The 21,414-nt window shown below is 38.9% G+C and overlaps 1 protein-coding gene across 9 annotated transcripts in view; it reads left to right on the top strand.

Moving 5' to 3' along the window:
• Positions 1-21,414, top strand: part of LOC309720771 (mitogen-activated protein kinase kinase kinase kinase 3-like) — a gene marked incomplete at its 3' end in the record, with an annotated part of 47,466 nt that overhangs the window by 21,105 nt on the left and 4,947 nt on the right. Inside the window, exons 13-34 of one of the 9 annotated variants that reach the window (XM_082557933.1) lie at positions 993-1,065; positions 1,219-1,277; positions 3,581-3,643; positions 7,188-7,240; positions 7,649-7,687; positions 10,172-10,246; positions 13,723-13,774; positions 13,897-14,275; positions 16,026-16,132; positions 16,721-16,762; positions 17,082-17,166; positions 17,261-17,340; positions 17,504-17,564; positions 18,417-18,534; positions 18,721-18,779; positions 19,027-19,130; positions 19,475-19,646; positions 19,753-19,821; positions 19,957-20,049; positions 20,173-20,243; positions 20,900-20,955; positions 21,067-21,120. In XM_082557933.1, coding sequence (XP_082414059.1) covers positions 993-1,065; positions 1,219-1,277; positions 3,581-3,643; positions 7,188-7,240; positions 7,649-7,687; positions 10,172-10,246; positions 13,723-13,774; positions 13,897-14,275; positions 16,026-16,132; positions 16,721-16,762; positions 17,082-17,166; positions 17,261-17,340; positions 17,504-17,564; positions 18,417-18,534; positions 18,721-18,779; positions 19,027-19,130; positions 19,475-19,646; positions 19,753-19,821; positions 19,957-20,049; positions 20,173-20,243; positions 20,900-20,955; positions 21,067-21,120 — 1,964 coding nt within the window. Of the gene's footprint in view, positions 1-992; positions 1,066-1,218; positions 1,278-3,580; positions 3,644-7,187; positions 7,241-7,648; positions 7,688-10,171; positions 10,247-13,722; positions 13,775-13,896; positions 14,276-16,025; positions 16,133-16,720; positions 16,763-17,081; positions 17,167-17,260; positions 17,341-17,503; positions 17,565-18,416; positions 18,535-18,720; positions 18,780-19,026; positions 19,131-19,474; positions 19,647-19,752; positions 20,050-20,172; positions 20,244-20,899; positions 20,960-21,066; positions 21,121-21,414 lie in introns of those variants that run through there. The other 8 variants (XM_082557938.1, XM_082557934.1, XM_082557935.1 and 5 more) reach the window with 8 other exon arrangements.

The raw sequence follows: 21,414 nt of genomic DNA on the forward strand, positions 1-21,414 counted from the left end.
AAGGCATAAATAGCATCACTAAGGATCTTTTCCATTCACTTCAGTTCTGTAGCACCTGGGATGATAAAGAAATGCCTAAATTCATAAAGATGGCTTCAAAAATATCACATTGTCACTCTCTCTAGAATTATGTTTTTAAGTATTAAATTCATACACAAACTCATGGAAAAAAAAACCTCCAACATGTTGATGTTTCAAATATTAGACAAAAGAAAATGTAGTGTTGTGGAAGGCCAAAAGGCTGTAGGTTGCTAAAGTGTTATAGCTATGGACGCCATCTTCACCTGTCTTTAACCTTTCAGGTATTAATCGTGGTTTGTGTCTAATGAGAATGGACTATGAGAATAATTGCAAACAAGCAAACAAAAATGTCTGTTGGAGGAGCCGAGTTCTAAATGTTGCTTTGATTGATGCATGGTCTTTTGTTGTCTTGGTTTGTCTTCCAGTGCTTCATAAGCATGCACTGAGGTTGCTGTGTCATTAGATTTCTGTGGGATGGAGTTTGGATTTTATTTTAAATTAACAATAACTGTGGTTCAAAATAAGAATGGCCAGCTGCACTCATGACATATAAAATAACTAAGTACCGTTTTCCATTTCAGCATTTAAACCCTGTTTTTCCGCTTGTATTAAGAATGTAGATCATCAGATGATGATGATGAGATACTGTGTGACAATCTCTCTGTTATAAAGCTTCCAATGTAAAGAGGACTTTACAGCTTACAGGTATCCAGTGTTTGGAACCAAAAGGGTGGATGAATGTTTTTCCTCTGACTGTGTTGCTGTTGTTTGTTTTGGTTCTTGCAGTGTGTGTGTGTGTGTGAGACTCTCTGTTTTTGCTGTGTCATCAAATCCCACCCACAGGAAATAGCAGTGGGATTATGTTTTTGTTCTTAAACCTATTGTGATCTTTCCAAATCTAGTGCAAACCACTACACCGAGTGTCCAGAGCAGCTTTGACACTGTCTGCTCTTCTTTTTATTTCCTGATAGTCCCCGGTTCCTTATCGTATCCGCTCCACCAGCAGGAGCACCAGAGAAGGAAAAACACTGTCCGAGATGAAATGTGAGTTGCTACAAAAGGTCAATGTGAACAAATACAATGTCTTTAGTATCTTTTTCCTCCTTCTTCAATAAACTTACTCAGTATATATATCTCCCTACCTCATGATATTCCCTTTCTCCCATCCTCCCCTCTCTCTTATTTTGCCTCTCTCAGTCGATCAAGTGAAGTTTGATAGTCTTTTGGAAAAGGAGACACAACCTCATCATGAACCGGTGAGTTGATCACATTATGTTTGTATGTGTGCGAATGAGATGAGATTTGTGTGGTTGTTAATTAACCAGTACCAACTTGGCTGTCCCTCACCTAATCACACATGGCACCTCCACCAATCTATGTTTTTCTCTGTCTGTGTTGAACCAATCCTAGTTAAATATTCTAAGGTTTAGGAATGGCATGTTTCGCTAATTATTATATGGGTATAACAACAGAATTGGCAGAAATCTAATGCCCAGTTGCATATAAAATCAGATTTACAGTAACCAGCAGGCTGTTGTGAATATATCGTAAAGAGAGTAGTCCCTGGTGGATCTTGTGCTTGCTGGAGGAATTAAAAGTCCAATTTGATCTGGAATGTTTTGGGATTCACCAAACCCTGAAGGCTGTGGCTGAACAGTGTTATTGCAGTAGCTTAAAATACACAACCCAGCTGGATAAACAGCTCTATGGATTCATTTTAATGAAGTTGTAACTGTAGACCTCTTGTTATTGCTGTTTGACAAACACAGGTATGATTTGTCAGTAGTAGCTTTCTTTCGCTACTGGTTGGACAGAACTCAGTAGAATAAAAGTCGTGTTCTTGGCTTTCATTTGCATAAAATTTGTAATTTATCTTGGTCAGATTATGCTCAGTTTTGGTCAAAAAGTTAGCATAGGTTCTTTAAAAAAATCTTTGGCTGAGCTATGATTTCTTGATATTTTTTCCCAGTATATGTTGCTCCCCGACTTCCTTTTCACCTTTTTGTCCTTTCTTGCACATCTTCCACTGTCCCCACCCTCTTAAAGTTGTCTTTGATAGTTCACCAAAAAATCTAACCAAACCTTTATTTTGTCGTCTCTTTATCTTTTGATCTATAAATTTAGATTAATGCTATCATATTAACCTCATATGATCTGTAATTCATCTTTTATCAACAATCATTCATCTGTCCATTAAATTTCTACTCTCTTTTCAAGGGAACTCTGGCAGCTTGCATTACATTTGTCTTGTGACATGTGTAGATTTTAGCTTTTAGCTTGTAGCTCCAAGATCCATCCAGTGAGGACTGCCATGCTGTTTTAGCATTCATATTATAATATTTTGATCAAAAGAGACTCTGTGCAAGTATTTTTTTTTTCTCTTTTTTTGCAATAGTGGCCAAAAATCAAACAGACCCATAGTAACAGAAAGTACCTCTAAAACGCTGATCACAAGTTTACGGACACTCATCATGGGCTTGAATAACTTGGTAAATTCTGGCTTTTAACATGAACTGTTCTCTTTCCAGGATGAAATGATTGTACAGCATATGTCTTTAATAACTTAACAAAGCAAGGATTGAGTGCACAAGTTTGAAATATTTTTGGATTTCTTTAATCCACACAGGTTCTAAAGTATACATACACACCCACTAATATTTGGATAAATGTCCCTTAGCAAGTCAGACCTTTTGGTATCCATCAACCGTCTTCTGGCTGAATATTTGACCATTTTTCTTGTCAAAATTGGAAGAACTCATTTAAATTACACTTTAGCAGCATGATTCAAAGAAAATGTTAATAGCCTAAACGTACCAGGACATCCATACCCATGATGAGTGAGAAATGCATGTGTGGAAATACTACCCAGAATACAGCTGGCTACCATTAGTTGTTTAATTTGTATGTAGAATGTTATGAAAAGTACCCATATTATACCCTTATTAACTTTATATTTTGTAGGCTCACATATATGCTGTTGTAGCACAGTTTATTATTTTCTCTCCATTCCAAACCTCCATCTATGTTTTAAACTCACATCTGTCTCCTCCTCTCTTGAGATTATTATTCAAATATACTCTATCCTTTTCTTGCCAAGTCAAGCACCTATTAAAAACTAAATAAAAATGGCCTTAAGCTACGTACACACTGGAAGTGATTCATAGTGACCCATAGAAATAGAATGACATTTGGCGACTTGAAGCAAATAAAGACAACTTAACTCTTGCTGAGTTGAAGTGGGCGGGACACAAGATAAACTGTTCCCAACTTCCAGGCAAGTGACTGAAGAATACCCTTGACTGACATATGACCTGGTAGTAAACTATAGAGAGTAACTTAGACAACCGGAACCTGGAATGTCTAAAAGCGATGAGCCACCAGCTTGAAAGTGATGTGCGACGAGCGAATCATTTCCAGTGTGGACACAGCTTTAACCCAAACTCATTTTTCACAAGTCATCCCTTCCCTCCATATCACCATTCCTACCTGTTCCCCACCATTAGTCCAGGACAGGTTAATGTATTAACTGAGGTCTCTCTCGCTCTGTCTTGCTGACCAGTGTGATTCTGAGCCCTATCTGGACTGTGTTGAGGAGCTCTACTATACAGCAAGATCTAATCTGGTAGTACACCTTTAGTCTCTCTTTGTTTCAGCCTCTCCATCTCTCCAGCTGTTGGCCCATTTATTTTCAGTCTGTCAATTTTTAACGTCATGCTTTATTTAAAATATAATTTAATTTTTTCTCTCCATCTTGCTCATTCTTAAACTCTGAAGGATGAGTCCTTGTCCTACTTTTGTCCTTTTTCAGAGCTCTGAATCTCTCGGCTGCTCGATGTCCAACCTGTATATTTGTTATTTCACATTGTTGATCCATCTCTTCTAGTCCACCCGTCTGTTACTGCCCATCTTTATCTTCTGTTTCCAGCTTCAGCTTTTGCCTCACGAGCTGGTGTTGTAGTTGTCATAGTGATTAGAGTCGTTAGTGCTATTGTTGTTGTTGTTGTTGTTCTTATATATGCATAAAACACACAGATTGGCACACAGAGGTATAAACACAGGGAGGGACACTACAGTGGAGAGGCATGTTACTCAGCAAATGTCTAGTTGAGATGTATTGAAGAATTGTGACAGAAGGGTAGCTTTCAGGGGGGAAAAGCATATTTTGGGGAAAGTTGGCTAACTTTTCTAGTATTTTCTCCTTTTAAAATCAGATTTAACTGGACTTCTGTACATGCAGTTTTTATGTGTCAGTAACCACTGAATTAAAAGTTTGTTCTAAAGTGCTTCAAAATGACTGCCAAGATACCTGCCAAGTCGTAAGACTTACTTCAAGAAAGGCTTTAATATAGAGGAAGATATATCAGGTTCAGCAGTGGAGCTGCAGCTCTAAAGGCTGGTAGTGGTGCAGTGCCTTGCTCAAGGACATCTAAAGGAGATTTAAAATATATAAAAGGCATGTCTGCTCAAATTTATTAACACATACACTTTTAATGTGTGTTCTATGGTACTCAATATTTCTTTTCCATATTTCTGATGTTTCCACAGAATGCGCTTCTCTCATTTGTAAAGTGTTGCTTATGTTTTTCTAACCTCTTGTAGTTAACCAGAGTAGCGAGGCCTTGTTTTTTGCTTTGTTTTTTTGTCTGTTAGTATGCGTGTTTCTTTGTAGTTTCTTTGTAGCATTGGTGTTTTGTGTCTGCTCATCTGGAGTGCGCATTTCCTCTTGCATGCTTTTTGCTTTCAGGCGTAACATTCAAAAATATTTCTCTGACAAGATGCTGCATTCACATTGTGGTTTTTATGTCACCGATATCCAACCAGAATTTCATTAGTTGATTTAAATTCAGGACCGTTGTCATAGTGCTGAATTTATTGTCAGCCTGCAGAATCATAAAATCTGCACAGCTGATTCTTTATTAGCCCGCACACTCTCAAATGTGCTTTATGACAACATAACACTTTTCTTACCAAAGTTATCTAAAACATTGGTTCCCAATCCACGGTTTGCGAGTCACTTAGGCGTCCACCAATGTATCTGATAACTGCTCCAAAGAGTTACTGGTGTACTTTACTGTACTACAGATACTTTGTATTAGGGGTGTCACTAGGGCTGTTCGATATAACGATATATATCGGATGACGATATAAAAACGTCTATCGTTTCATTTTACGCTATCGTTTGTTTCGTGGTGTTGCAAAATAAACTGTTTACGGCAATATTTTTTCATCCTTTTGACGGTCACTGTAGTGGCTATATTCATTTCTTCTTTCTCTCTTTCTCTTATATTTAATATAACCACACTACGGACGGACAAGCGCCTGTTTTTATGCGTTGTGGTTAGCAACAACGACGGTAACACCATCTCGTGTCCGCTTGTTTATGTTCCATATAAACCTTTCACAATAAAGCTCAAGATCCTGTTGAGACTTTTCAAAATAAACTGACTCACGTGAAAGAGTATGCAGAGTATTTATGGATGAGAAGCAAAAAAGAGCCGCCAGGTGCTAAAAAAAATAAACCTTAGACTCAAACGTTAGAACAGGCTTTTCCCCGCAGCACGCCGTGTAATAAATACTCACAAAGAAAACGGCGGCCGTTAAACTTATGTCTAAAAATGTATAGTTTTATGCATCGGTTAAAACACTCGACTCCAGCTACATGACGCGCAGCTGGAAACACTTCCCGCAAAACGAGCTGCACGAGATTCACAGAATTTACAGAAAATGTTACATTTTTGTGATTTATATTGTTATCGTGACGATAGATGTCTTATATTGGGATATGAGATTTTGGTCATATCGCACAGCCCTAGGTGTCACTAAAAATGTGTATTGATTGTTTGATTGATTTAGAAAACAAATATGTTAGTAATGACATATAATAATATTAGAAATACGTTTGTAGTTGCTCTTTGTGCATGCTTCTGTAAAGTTATGGCTTCAGACTCTGTCATACATTTGTGTTTTTTGTCATTTTACCCAAGAAGTCAACACAAAAGAGCAAAGCTTTAGATAAACTTGACCAATAGAAGTACTGCTGTCTAGATATTGCAGAGAGACTTATTTCTATCTTGTTACTGTGACTATTTTGACAAAGATAATGAATTGAGAAAATCCAATTTTAACATTATATGCCTCCTTTAGAGGTGTTGAATGCATTTGGAAGATAAAACCTTTTCGTTTAGTCATGTTTCCAAATACAAAAATACTGTAACTGCAGTCAACAGTAGTAACAGAATGTTCAATCGAAAGGACAAGGAGCACATCACAACCACCGCACTACAATATTTTACATTAGTGAAACCTATTTAATGATAGTTAATAAAAATGATTAACGTATCTACTGTCCTGTATTTCTTGGATTGGATTTTAGTGGAGTTTGGGTTTCTGGGTTAATTCATAGCTGGTAACTTCAGTAACCGACAGCATGTTACATTTTCTGTCTTTCCCTCAACTGTTTTGTGAAATAGTGCATGTTTTCACCTGTTTGTGACCTAAAAGGAACTTGTTTCATCTAGAAAATAAGTCATTGACTCAACAACAAGTCAGTGCATGAGACCATAATGCAAAATTTTAGGGTTTCACAAGCCCAAACGACAGGGAACCACTTTTTGGAAACAACTTCTGTGTTCTATCTGTGAAGCCAGTACTAGCAAAAATTAGCAGGATGAGTAGGATGATAATGTTTCTTTTCATCATTGTTTAATGATGACATTGAAATTAGTTACTTGGTGTGCACCTAATTATTGGTCCTTTTCCTAAATGTGTCAAATGCCAGACTTGTTTTGTGGCTAACGCCCGATGATTAATATATGTAGTATTGGACCACAATGTGAGTTCAGCAAGTGTCAGCTCTGTATAACTATAAATACCCATATGCTCACCATATACATCTGTGAATGTCTGTGGTTATGAATTATACTTCAGGTGAAAGAGCTTCTTATTGTGGGTATGATTTCCAGCAGGCTGCTGTAACGGTCACCACAGCTGCTACAGTGGCAGCGTCTGCAGTCATTTGGCAACTGAAAAGGGCTTCAGTGATGGCCACAACTTTAAACGTGGTTTACTGCCTCAGTTGGCCAAGATCTACAGCACCTGTTAATATATGTATAAATGAACTATTTATGAAGGGTTATGTCACAGTTGTAATCTAATTTGTCTTGTAGGATTTGCAGCTGGAATACGGTCAAGATTCATCGCGTTTTTTGGGAGGAAACAAGTAAGTCTGGCTTGTTTATTTTCTGTTTTTAAACATTTACCTCCCCCTGGATTCTCTTCTTTCATTTCATTGTCAGTTGCAGCTATCCTTCATTTTATTTTATTTTATTTTTTAAATTTTTAATGTCTAGATTGAGCGAGGATGTAGACAATAAGAAGACTTGGAATGTGAAGAGATTTTCTGTTGTGCATTTCAAAGTCTGTGCCAACTTTATGACACTGTCTGTATGCAGCTTTCTGCTCACAAGCATGCATTGTAAGCAGAAAGCTGAGGTTCAGATAAGCACAGCAGAATGTCCTCTAGACTGGGAAGGACTAAGATTTTATTCTCGATACACAAAATCAAAACCTGGGTACTTTTGTCTTTCTTTTTATTCTGTCATTTGTGCTTTTCCGACTTGTCAAACAGGAGTCTTCTCAAATCAGTGGAGGAGGAGCTGCAGCAGAGGTGAGTTTACTCCACTTTGGCGTCCACGTTCAGTGTCTTGGATCTGCTGGTGCTCTAACCACGCCTACCCATGAGCCAATCATTGTTTAACGGCAGGACTAATGAGGCCAATCACATGCAACTAATGCTATAGTAATTACTTCAGGCTGTCTCACTGCTCTCGGCGTTTTGGATTCTGCTGGGTTTTATTTCCTCTCAGGCTTGCTTCTTGCTTTGTTCTCATTAGGAAATGGCTGCGCTTCATAGAAGCTTCCTGCAGAGCATGGCTCTCACACACACATGCACGCACACACCAACAAACATGTGCAGTCACACATATGGACATAGAGTTTTAGCCACTGGGTTTCATTTTCTATGGAGAAATTCCTCTTCACTGCTCAAAAGATAATGATTGCTATTTATGTGCTTTGCTACTTTTGGTGAGTAAGTCTGATATGAAAAATGTGTTTCACTGAACTCTAGATTAGCTTGTACATTATTAGGCATCAGGTACAAAGTTGTCTTAAATATTTCCCTTAGATGTTAAACAGCAAATCTTAATAGCAGGTCTGCTGGATGGTTGCTTTGCTGCAGGAACATGTTAGCATTATTGTCTCTAGGCTAAAACATCTAAGGCTACAAAATGTTGTGGCTTTACTTGGAACTTAACACGTCCAGGTTTTCTGTCTTTTTGGCTCCTTTATTGATCAAAGGGTTACTTAACATCTTTGAGGTTTTTACATGTATAGTCACGTTAAATAAATATGAAAAATAACCTTATCAGATGTTTTAAATTGATGAACAGCAACACGTGATGTATGATGTGTCATTATTTATTTAACAAAAACTAAGACGAAACCAGAGGAAGTGCGTGAAACACTAAGTAAACCGCATCTGGAGCCACCTTTACCACCAATAACTTGAAGCAGTTGTTTTCTGTATGACTTCATCAGTGTCTCACATCATTGTGGCCATTGTTAAGTTCATATTATTATCTTAAGGTTCTACCACAGCTTTTCAGTCAGGATTGGACTTTCACTAGGTCATTGCAACACCTTGATTTTGTTTTTTAGTCATGCTTCTGTGCTTGGGATCACTGTCCTGTTTTTTTTTTACCTAATTGTGGCCAAGCTTTACCATATTTGATTCTACAATCCTTTGGCATACCAATGAGTTCATGTTGGCTCAATGACTGCAAGATGCCCGGGTCCTCTGGCTGCAAAATAAGCCCAGGTCATCATTGGGCATGGAAGTTTTTATGCGTTACGTTGAAGTCATGTGTTTCTTTTTTTTTGTTTTTATCTCTTCAAATGTAGAACTGTGCATTATGGCCAGACATCTACACTTTGGTCCCACCTGTCCAAAGAAAATTGGTTGGAATGTCTTGTGGTTTGTTCAGATGCAAATTTGCAAACCTAAGCTGTACTGCCATGTTTTTGTTTTGGAGGGTTTTTTTGCCAGGAGAAAGAAGAGGTTTTCTCCTGGTAACATTTTCAAACAAGCAACACTTGAGCAGTCTTTTCCTGATTGTAGTGTTATGAACTTTTGATGTTTAACATGCAGGCTGAGTGCTGTAGAACCTGAGGTGAAGCTCTTGGGGTTTCTTGCAGTTTCTCCGAGCCTTGCATGATCTGAGCTTTGGGTGAACCTGCATCCACTCCTGGGACGATTAGCAAGCTTTTAAACGTTTACTTTTTTGAAGGTGCTCATGCTTGCTTATCATCATATATTCAAGTGCATTTAATTAGTAGCACCTGGTATCTACACTCTTTTAATTGTTGTGGAAGCAGTAACGGCGTACTTAGTCCTTCACATACTGCTTTGGTATTTTGTATTAAAATTATGACATGGTTTAATATGTTATGTGTTGTTGTTCATCAGAGGTTATATTTACCCATTTTTAAGACATGCTAAGGGCCAAATTATTTTTATTATCTCCTGATATGTAAAACATTAGGATAGAGAGAGTTTCAAACAAAGGCCGGGTTTCTCTGTCCTTGGGATAATGAAAGGACTTTTACCAGTATTTGAGAATTTGATATAATATAATATATAATATGATTTAAAAGGTTACGCTTACTGTTGACGTGTGTAGATCTATAAGGACTTAATGGTTCAAACTGGACCGCTGGGTTTGAAAGTGTCTGGTTGTGGAAGTAATTAGTCCTCAGACCGTTTCTCTTGGTTGTTCAGATGAGTCATTTTGCTGATTTTTGTGGATCGCAGTAAAAATTGGGTCATGCTTTTATTTGAACCTATTCAGTCCTTTCAGATCTGCACAGGGTCAGGAGTTCAGAAGTAGTTTGTGAACCAAGCTTCACTCAGCTTTCCCTCCCCTTCCCCCTTCTTCCTCTGTCCTCTTCTGCCTCTGCCTTCTGTTGTCATCCCCTATCTCCTTTGCTTGCTCCCTTTCTCCCCTGATCACTCCTCCTTATGCCCCCTCTCCCACTCCTCCTTTGTCCTTTCTTTCCCCGCCCCCCTTCCTGTCTTCACCTCCTCTCCCAGGGGCCATGTGGCACACTTAGGGGATGATGAGGATGAGGATGATGATGGTGCAGATGATGATGAAACTCACACTCAGTAAGTTCCCTCTCAGTCTTAGAACTGGAAGCCTCTCCAAATTCTTCTTTTCCCATCTTTCCCTCACTTGTTTCAGAGGAAAGACTGAGAAGGAAGACAAGGAGTTAAGGCTTCCTACCTTTGCCAGTTTCATCCACACATCTTTATGGAGCACACCCCACCATCACGCCACATACGCCACCTGTTTGTGTGTGTGTGCCTGCTGCCTGTGTGTTGTCCACGCTTTCTTAAAGCTACTAACAGTAACCCTAACCCTAAATGTTCACCAAGAGGCTATTGATATTTCCTCATATATTCTTTCAGTAGTAGAAATGTAATAAATGGAGAAGTGTAGGTGTCACGCAAACAACACAGCATTAAAATACACTTTATAGCTAAAGATTTGACATGATCTATATGGATCGTTGAGCCTGAGTTCAGTTTCATTCTTTAGATAACTGATGCTCATGACCTTGTCCTCTTGTGTGCCGTTGTCTTGTTTTGTTCTTCACTGGCTTCGCCATCTGTGTTCCTTCTTGCTCTGTGTGTGTATGAGTGTGTGTGAGATCACACTGCCTTCTGTCTTATCTTGCCTCTATAAAACTGGAGATCTGGCATCCAGCCTCTCCCCTCAGTGTAAAAGCCAAATGTCTGCGGCAGGCCAGAGTCTTTCCCCCCCCCCCCCCCTTTTTCTAGACAGATATTTTCCACCACCGTCAGAGAGGCCTTTTGTGCTTTATATTATAGGATTTTCCCTTCAAGTCATATCCACAACACACAGTGCTGTGATTGCACAAATGAAAATAACCTGAATTCCTAAAGTGGCTGCAACCTGTTGTGCTGTAGCAGTTTCTAGCTTTTGTAGTTTCTGTTGTGGTGGGGGGGAGGGTTTTTTTTTTTCTCTCAAGGTTTTTTTTTAAGGTGTTTAAGAGCGATAAAAAACAAAATCTTCTAGCCAAACAAAAAAGGAAATTTCCTCCAGACAAAGGAACAAAAATATTTAGTCCCTCAGACTCTATGTAAACAATATAGAGAAAGTGTAGCCGAGGGGTGGGCAACTCCAGGCCTCGAGTGCCGGTGCCCGGCAGGTTTTAGATGTGTCCTTCATCCAACGCAGCTGATTCAAATGGCTAAAGTTCCTCCTCAACATGTCATGAAGAACTCCAGAGGCCTGGGAATGAACTAATCATTTGATTCAGGTGTGCTGACCCAGGGTGATATCTAAAACCTGCAGGACACTGGCACTCGAGGCCTGGAGTTGCCTACCCCTGGTGTAGCCGATGCAGAAACGACTTGAACCTGCACTCTGCTGGGACTGTTCTGGTTCCAAAAAGGGCTTCCAGTTTTATACAAATCTATGGAAAAATAACACTTTTGACTCCTTTGCTTTGAGACGTTAGACATTAATTAAACTGGAGACTTGATGAAGCGTTATTAAGTTTTATTGATTAAGTATGATGTTAATTCATTAGCATTTTAGTGTGAGAAAGGATGATAAACTTGGGTGTGCTTGTCATTGACAAGTCTGTAGCCAGTGAGCGTACAGTATCCGTTGGTTTCTCAGTCTCCAGTTTAGTTTGAGAACACAAACTGTTGCTGATCACGAAAACACTCAGCTTAAGCCTTCACATCCAGACTTGACGACCAATGGATGGTCCCCAAATCAACTTAGTTACTGAGTAAAAGTTAAAGTTAGGAGCATTTGGATTACATAGACACTAAATTTTGAAAATCTTTAGTGTAGGTATCAAAAATTCGAATAGATTTTGTTTCTTTTCAAGCATCTTAAAATAATTTCAGTTGCAAATAAATTCCCTTTTGCACATCCAGCATTTTAAAGTTTTAAAGTTATGATTTCAGCTTTGTTGGTGTTTTTTGGTAAAAAAAAAAAAGTATCCATAACTCGAAATTTTGACTTATTAACTTGATATTTCAAGAAAAGTAGCACTGCCAAGCAGTAATCTACGTGAATGACATCATTTCCTTGTTACCCGGAAGCTGAAGCCCTCAGCTACAAATGCTACAGCTAAGCTACCAGTAAGTAAGTCATGAATGCACAAATTGCTGAGTATTTTCAACGTGGCTTCACAAATGATGAAATCCTTGTGCTGTTAGCTGAATCACATGGCGTTACTATCAGCAAACGTACTCTCAAAAGCACCAGTTTGTTGCGATACGGTTTTGACTGCGCATTCCTCTGCGCCATATCCTTCCAGGTACAAGAAAATGACATCATTCATGTAGATTACTGATTGGTAGAGCTAACTCGAAATTTACTCAAGTTACTTTTCTCAGAATTTCGAGTTGATAAGGGAAAATAACTCGAAATTTAGAGTTGTGGATACTTTTTTATTTTTTTTTTAGTGGTGGAAACGGGCTTCCATATTTTGGTCATAATCTGATTGCATAGTCCTTATCACCAGCCTTGTGTTTAGCATCAGTGCATTCTAAGAGAGCTGCTTTCTTCCGGCTTTCTTTAGAGATGCTTTTATGCGTACTGCACCCATGCGTGGCTTACCACCTTAAGTGAATGTGTAAACTATGTCAGTCACAGATTAGTTTTGTACTGATAAAGTTTACACTTTAAGCTTCTTTAAGGGGGGGTAATCTTTTTCTGTGTCTCCCACTCAGCTTAAATACTGCAACTTCTTTTCTTGGTACCCCCATCTTCATTTTTCACTGTGATTGGCTCCCAGCCTCTCTCCATTCTGATTTGTGTGCTGTGATTGGTTCTTGTCCATAACTTAACTACAACATTTATAAAATGTCATGGATAAAGTCTCTGAAATTGTGCTGGTCGGAAGGCATAATTGCAATTACTCTTCTATTTCTTTTCCTTAAAAAAAAAAGATTTTAAGAGGTGCTTTAAATGAGAGCAAGAAACAAACTCTAATTTATTTACACTAAACATAAATTTTAATTTTAAAAGTAATACTTTTACTAAAATATTATTAAGTTTGTCAGTATCAGCGCTATCCATTCAGAGGCTTTGCACACGCTGACCCTTCTTTGTTTTACTGTTGTCTAAAGTTCTTGTCTTACTTTATATTTCGTGGTTAACCTTTAATGACCTTTCTATTATATCAGTTTGTGTGTAAGTGGCATTGGGCTGTGGTTAAACCTGTTATTTGAGCCTTTGATTTCACATTCAGTGAGCCTGCAAAATATTACATCTCATCTGATCTGGGTTCACAAATGTGTCAGCATATTTTTTCGATTATTTTTAAAACAAATCTGACAATTTTATTTTCTATTTCCAATAAAATGGTTGGGTTTGGGGTTTGTTTTTTTTTTTTTTTTTAGGAAAAACTCTGGATTGTAATTATGCGTTGAATGTAATAACTTAGCTTATAAATGGCTTAAAAATGGCAAGTCAAACCATAGCTTCAGTGCTAACATTCTAACATATATTTATTGTTTCCCATATATTTCCTGGTTGTAAAAAACGGCAGCTGTCTTGAGTATCTTGTCACAGATTTTTCCCTCTTATTCTTCAGTAAATCAAGCACCATCATGAGGCCAAGGGTCCCACCCCCACTTCCTCCTAAGGTAGGAAAAACCGTGTCTGTAGTTAGCAGAATTTTTGAAGTAGTAGCAATTTTAGTGCTCAGAATATGTAATAAGTAACTGATTTCTTATACAATCTTTTTCTTCTTCTTCTTCTTCTTAAGCCCAAATCCATCTCCTCACCCCATAATCAGACGGATCAAAAACATGACGACAGCCACTCACACAGTGAAGATGACGGTGGAGGGGGAGGGACCATCAAGCGCTGCCCAGTGCCAGAGACGCCGAGCCCCGCCAAGCCCGCCTCCTATGTCCCCCCGCGTCCCCCGCCCCCGAAGCTGCCGCCCCACCGCCGCAGTAGCCTAGGTAACGAGAGCCCGAAGCTCAAAGACGTCGAAAACTCTGCCACAGAGGATGATGGGAGCTTTAGGCATTTCTGGGAGTGGCTCCACACGCCTCACACAGAGGAGGAGCTGGAGGAGGCATGGGAGGTTCTCAAGGAGGTGAAAGAGGAGCAGGAAAAACAGGAGGAAAAGAAAGAGAGTAAGAGCAGCTGATTTGGTAGCTGGGTAGTGTCCGCAGACCCTGTCGTCCCCTGCGATTGGTTGTGTGGTCTTCCATTAGTCTTTCCTTGTAGTCTGATTTATTTGTTCCATGATTCCATTAACAGTAATGCTTTTTTTAAAGTTTTTATTTGCTTTGTTTCTTCCGTTCATCAGCTCACGCTCAACATGATTGTTTGTCTCTAAAGTCATTTTTGTGAAGACTGATTGGTTCATCCAATCCAGTGATCCAAACAATCAAATGCTGCTAAACCACTCCCCCTCGCTTCTTAGGACAAAGGAAGAGGAGAAAACATAGTCCTGGCTGACTGGTCCAGTTTTGATTCTTTTAACAAAAAATTATTCTGTGCATTGTCAGCTCTCACTTTCTAAAAGCGGCCTATTAGGGTCAGTGGAGGTTAAAGGTTTTCATGAAAATGAGCTGTTGTGTTGTTAGATTTTCACGTGAGGCATGGATCCCAAAAGCTCAAATATAACTTATTTATTTTTTTACATTTTAAGTTTCCAATTTTAATCTCAAAGTAGTTTCTTAACTCTCAGAATATTAAGCCCTTCATTGTCCTCCAATTATTCTTTCCCCCCCCTTTTTTGGCCTTTAGTGGCCCTAATATGTCGTTGTAGACATTCTGACAATGAAGTGTTTTTTAGTTAAATTTGCTGTTTCATGTTTCTTTATACGAGTTTACAGATGCCAAATTATAACTGAACTTATTAAACAGTAACAGAAATGCCAAATTTTATAAAAGTTTGTAATCCCGTTTTATACTTTAGGCAAGTGACTAAATCCCCATTCTAGTGTGCCTTTTAAATGTTTGCATTGTTGTTGAGCATTTCGGGTATCTCAGTCATGCTCTGATTTTTTTTTTATTATTGTGTTATATAGTGTTACTCTGACTTGGAAGTGGATAAGTTGAGCAATTAAAATTTGCTGCCACCTATGACCTAATCTCAGGACAGGGATATGCTTCTTTGGATATTATTTTTGCCTTTTTGATTTTGCACAGAGAATGTAGATCCTGCATATTTTTAAGTTTATTTCTCTAGTTTTTTGATTGCGCTTTGGAAGCTTTTACAGTAAAGTGTTACATTTAATAAGCAGTATATGGTAGATATATTAACCATGGTGTTTTGGAAATAATAACAGTTCAGTAGATTGAAAGCATAGTGTAGAATTGCACAGTCATGCTGGAATGGTCGTGCTGTAGGCACGCTCAGGTGAAAGTTGAACTGTCTTTGACGATATGGTTATGGCTCTAATCACGACAGGAAGCAACATTCGTGCGTAGCTCAAATGGTTTTGCCGTTTACTACCTGTCATTCGCTGGTTACTCGCTGGGGTAGTAAAGGAGAGAAACTGATCAATAATTGACTGCAGTTTGTGGTGCATTCACACTCCCCCTCGATCATGACCATATTTGATCCTCTGTTTTCTTCCTGCTGGCCTGCTCCTTCCCTCCTCCCCCCCCCCCCCCCCCCTCTCTGCTCCCAATAGCTTGTTTTTGTTTACTCTTTAATATTAACACTCCTTGCTGTCTTTAGTCTTATAAATTAAATTGTTCTCATTAAATCAAGTGTTTTTGTAGATGCGTCATGTTTATTTTGGCTACTCTTTGTTTTCAAAGCTTCACCTGCGCACACACAGTCTCTCTGTCTCTTACCTGCTCTCTCTGTTTCCTGTGTCACTCAAACACAGTAAGTTGTGTCTGTTGTGTCTGTTGTTGTTGTTGTAGGTAATGGGCTGAACTCTCCCCACAATGGCGAGAGGGCCAGCCCAGCAGAGAGGCAGTCCACCATGCCACCTAGTGTCCCCATACGGAAGGACAAGAAGGATGTTCCGGTAAGCATGCAGGAGTGGCTCAAGGACCCACAGAGGTCTTGAGGGAGGATGCAGAGTGCTGCCATTGTTAAAATTATTAATAATCGGCATAACACTGTGTGGAGAAGAAAGGCCAAGTCAGGTGAAATGTATTGGGTAGTGTTCTTGTCAGTGCAAAGCCAGTGAAGGATCCTGACCTTTGTTGCTGTTGCAGCTCTTGCTGATCATCACTGTTTTTTAAAGAAGAAGTGGAATTTGGGCATCTCCCAAGTCAATAATGGATTATAAATCAGGGGAAAAATAAATTCCATAATGTTCAACCCTTGAGAAAGTTTAGAGGAGTGCTGTATGAGAAGTTATGCACCTAGATAGCTTCATCTACATACTTGTCAAACTGAAGCACCAGATGGGTGTACTTCAAACTATGACTAATAGCTTAGTGAGCTAATTCAGCTACAATTCTTTTATTTAAAGCATGTTTTAAGTGCACTATAGACTATCTGCTGGGAGAATACATTTTATATATACAGGTTGTTATGCTCATATATATCATCCAGTCATTTTATTATTGATGTTTTTAATGTGTGTTTGTGTTTATCACTTCCTTAGAAGCCAATCAGTAATGGTCTCCCCCCAACACCCAAAGTCCATGTAAGTATGGGTCTTTTTTGCTTTGTTTGTTTGTTTTTAAGAGAAAATAATGTAGTTGAGTTAATTGGATTAGTGTTGTAAAGACTTCTTGGCATTGCGGATCTTTTTGTTCCTATACAAAAGTTTTTTTATGTGCAAAATATTAAATGAAATGAATTTACTCATTTGGAAAAAAATGGAAAACGAATCCATAAGCAAGTTAAAATATTACTTTTTAGTGTGGAGTGTCTCACTAAAGGCATTTAGATCACAAGGTCTCCGAATCCTTTAAATTAAAAAAAAATAATCTTGAACTTCTTTCTTTTTCTCCCGTTTCCAGATGGGTGCGTGTTTCTCCAAGGTGTTCAACGGCTGTCCCCTCAAGATCCACTGTGCCACTTCGTGGATCAACCCTGACACCAGAGGTAACCAACAGGAAAACACTATCAAAGTTTATTTTACAGGTGTTGTTTTCACTTTTCACTAAGCACGGATCAAATGCTCTTTTGTGCGTTTCAGACCAGTATTTGATATTCGGAGCAGAAGAGGGAATCTACACATTAAACCTCAATGAGCTACATGAGACAACAATGGAACAGGTGAGACTAGAAATCGGTAATTTAACATAATGCTATATACTTTCTGAAAACAGGGTATATTAGTTGTAATGTTATACATGTGAGATAGTCCAGTCTTTGAATCAGACTGTTTTAAATGTTCTGGCACTCTGAGATGCTCAGATTACTTTGTGTCCACCTGCAGCTCTTCCCTCGGCGGTGTACCTGGTTATATGTCATGAACAACTGTCTTCTTTCCATATCTGGTGAGTTGTCGAACATCATTATGATAGAAGTGTGTGGCACTTGACTGCCCTTATTACTTTCACCCATTTGTCTCTGAAATTGTTCTTAAATTGGATCATCGGCGCATGATTTTTGATACTATTAGATTATTCTGTTATTATATGTTACCTTATATATATAATCAAAGTAGTTGAATTAGAATACTGCTGTAGATCACATTATACCCTTTAATATAGAGTGTGTGAGCTGTATGTAGTTTAGTTCTCATTATACTTTTGAGTTAACAGAACATATTCACATATTAGTTCATTAGATAAATGTGCATCACTCTGTATCCTTGATCTGCTGGGAATGTGTTACACTGTTTTCTTGACATGCTTAATTGTTGAATCATGAAGAGAAGGTTGTAAGCAGGAGACTCTGTGTCTAAAGACAGGGGAGATAGACAGACCACATTCCACACCCCCACCTTACAGAAAGCAGAGAAACAACTGCCAAGGTCATAACTTGGGCGCTGTAACAGAGAAAAAATGTGATGTTTTGGCTTTTACGACTAGCTGGGGGCCACTAGAGACTATAAAAAGCTGAGCAACCCGTCACCATTTTGAGACATGTGCCTGACCCTCTGGTAGAATCTCTCCCGTCCGGACGTTGTAATGCTCTGACTGTTGAATTGTATGGAAATAAATGATTGTTGATTGAGCATTGATACACCGAGTATTGTCCCTCCTTCAGCCCAAAGATTCAAAGAATTGGGAGAATTCAACAATACAATGTGTTTTATTTCTTCAAATATGCTTTTGTAGCTTGTATCGTAGGTCACTACTATTATTTCCTTTTAACTGTTTCTTCTATATCCTGTTTCATTGCAGGAAAAGCCTCTCAGCTGTACTCCCATAGTCTAAGCGGTATGTTTGAACAGGCCAGACAGTTACAGAAGTTACCAGTAGCCATTCCCACGCACAAGCTGCCTGATAAGATAATTCCCAGGTAACTCTACAACTAGAAAATCTAAGCTGTGAAATATTTATAGCCTCTGTTTCCTTGTAGTTTTTTCCCCCCTACATAAATTAAATGTCACTCCTGCTTATTTTAACTAATTTAAATATGTTTTCAATAAAACCAGAAGTTTGTGCCAGTTCAGCTCTATATTTGGATCATATTTCTTTATTATAGGAAGTTTGCTGTGTCCAATAAGATTCCAGAGACTAAAGGGTGCCAAAAGTGCTGCGTAGGTGAGTTTCTGTAAATGCTGATTTTATATTTTCTTTTGTCGAACACCTGTTTTTGTTTTTTAATTATGTTCTGTGACTAACTTTATTTAACTGTATCAAATTCGGACTCGTTGCATGAAACTACCTCGTGTTATCTTGTACTGTCCGGTGTGGTGTTTGTGCAGAACAAAAAATAGCACTGAATTATAATTTTTGTGCAAAGAGGAAAAATTCAAATGGATTCATGGTCGTTGTTGTTTTTGTGCAGTTCGTAACCCATACACAGGTCATAAGTACCTGTGTGGAGCCTTCCAGTCAAGTGTCATGCTGTTGGAGTGGGTGGAGTCAATGCAGAAGTTCATGCTCATCAAGGTCAGTTTTGAATCTCCCCAAAAATCAAGATAATGTTCATTTAATTTAAGCTCCTTTCCTAAGCACGTTTTATTACACAGTTACAAGAAAGAAAATAAGTATTTGCACACGCAAGAAATTTTTCCACAATGCTAGCAGTTTTTGTTTTCAAGATCAAAAGTTTGAAAAGACCAAGCACAGTGTTAATTTTGCTTGGCCACGAGTTCTGCAGTCCTGGCAGATCAGCTGATATTGGTGCCAGTCAGTCAGCAAATGGCTCAGCTGATTCCAGTCAAATGATTTTATGATTATATCGAAATACAACACATAGCTTTCTAAACTTTTTTTCCTTTTCTATGTAACAGACTATTGACTTCCCACTACCCTGTCCGTTGGAGGTCTTTGAAATGTTGGTGGTCCCCGAACAGACCTACCCTCTCATCTGTGTCGCAGTCAGTAAAGGAACTGAACTCAGCCAGGTGGTCCGATTTGGCACAGTCAATCCCAACTCTACCTCCTCCTGGTTCACAGAAGCAGGTGAGAACACCGCCCGGCTCTGTCAAGTTAAACCAATAACAGTTTTCTTTGGTGGGAACAGCACGAGAGCCAAAGTAATCCTCTGCCTTTTTCTCCTCCTCTGCAGAAACCCCACAGACATGTGTGATCCATGTCACTCAGCTAGAGAGAGACACGATCCTAGTCTGCCTCGACAGTGAGTCGCTAATAGATTTTAACTCATCTTACCCATTTATGATCTTTTCAGGTTCAGATTTAGAAGGTATTAACACTTATTTTATTAGTTTTACCAAACTGTTTCCTCTGTCTTTTTTTGTTTTTCCTACTACAGGGTGTATAAAGATAGTGAATCTCCAGGGTCGGTTGAAATCCAGCAGAAAGTTGTCAGCCGAGCTCACCTTCAACTTCCAGATTGAAAACATCGGTAAACAAAAACAGAAAGACTACATGGCACGGATATCTTCTAGTGGGTTACTGTTGATCTATAAACAAACCTTAATCCGTATTGTTTTTCCTTGGGGTTTTTTTCTTTCCTTTTTTTATCCAGTTTGCCTCCAAGACAGTGTATTGGCGTTTTGGAGACATGGCATGCAGGGACGGAGTTTCAAGACTAATGAGGTGAGATTCATACTGAGCACATTTAAGAGTAAAACACGCCCTTCAGGTGGCCTCTGTGCGCTGTAATAATGTTTAGTCCGCAGCATCAGGGTGTCTTATTTAATCTTACTTTATTAGGATTTTGGGCCTTACTGTGGGTGCTCAATATAGCCTCAAAAAAATCACATCACAGTAATTCAAGGGATAACAGGGTGTATCAGTTTCCATTTCTACCCAATATTTATGTGGCCTTATGGATAGTATCATAATTACACATTCTTACATGGTTGCAAACCAGGATTAAATGCACATACAGTCTGTCAAAACGCTTCACTCTGACTATCTGTCTGTTAAGCAATGACGCATCAACCGTGCTTCCAGGTCCAAACTCTGCTACTGTGTTCACTGAGGCTGTCGCCACTTTAAACTGTTGCAGTGTTTTGTCTCTTGTTTTATTTTGCACAAGTCTCTAAGAATAATCAGTGGTCATTGTCGGTCTCTGTGGGTTTTTATTAGCACTATTCATGTGCAAAATGTCTTTAAAATCACTTTTTAAAATCTTAATCCTTTATATTAAATCATTAGTGAGTATTTGGCAAAAGTCTGATGAGACATCTGAGTCAGATCATCAGTGTTTTACGGCATCATTTAGCACCTCTTCTGCTTTCTTTCATCAGATCACTCAGGAGATCTCAGACAGCACACGCATCTTCAGACTACTGGGATCAGACAGGTGAGAAACACTTACCTGCCAGCATTTCCTTACAGTTTCATACCTGTCACACACACATGGACACACATTTAGGTCTCTGTTAACACTCTCTTTAATGTCTCACCACTAAAGACATGATGACTGTAGAGAGCAAGAGGCTGAGGAAAAAGGCCTCAAACTTCCCAGGTACACTCACGGGTCGCTGGCCACAGACGGCCCAAAACTTCTGCCGCTTTCTATCAGAACTTTCAAATCCTGCTTGATGCCAGATGATGGTGATCAGGAAAATTCAGAGAGAGAAAATATGGGAATTTTTTTTGATTAAATGATGAGAGAAGAGACACCAAAATTATATCTGGTCTGATTCCTTCCTGCTTAAACTGTCAGATGCCATAAGTTCTTTCAGTTTAATGCTGGGGTTGTAGACCCTCGACAAAGCACCAAAACAGACATACTTGTGTAGAGGCTGGATCATCTTGG

Source organism: Aulonocara stuartgranti, assembly GCF_965226115.1.
Source record: "Aulonocara stuartgranti genome assembly, chromosome: 13".
Classification (NCBI taxonomy): Eukaryota; Metazoa; Chordata; class Actinopteri; order Cichliformes; family Cichlidae; genus Aulonocara; species Aulonocara stuartgranti.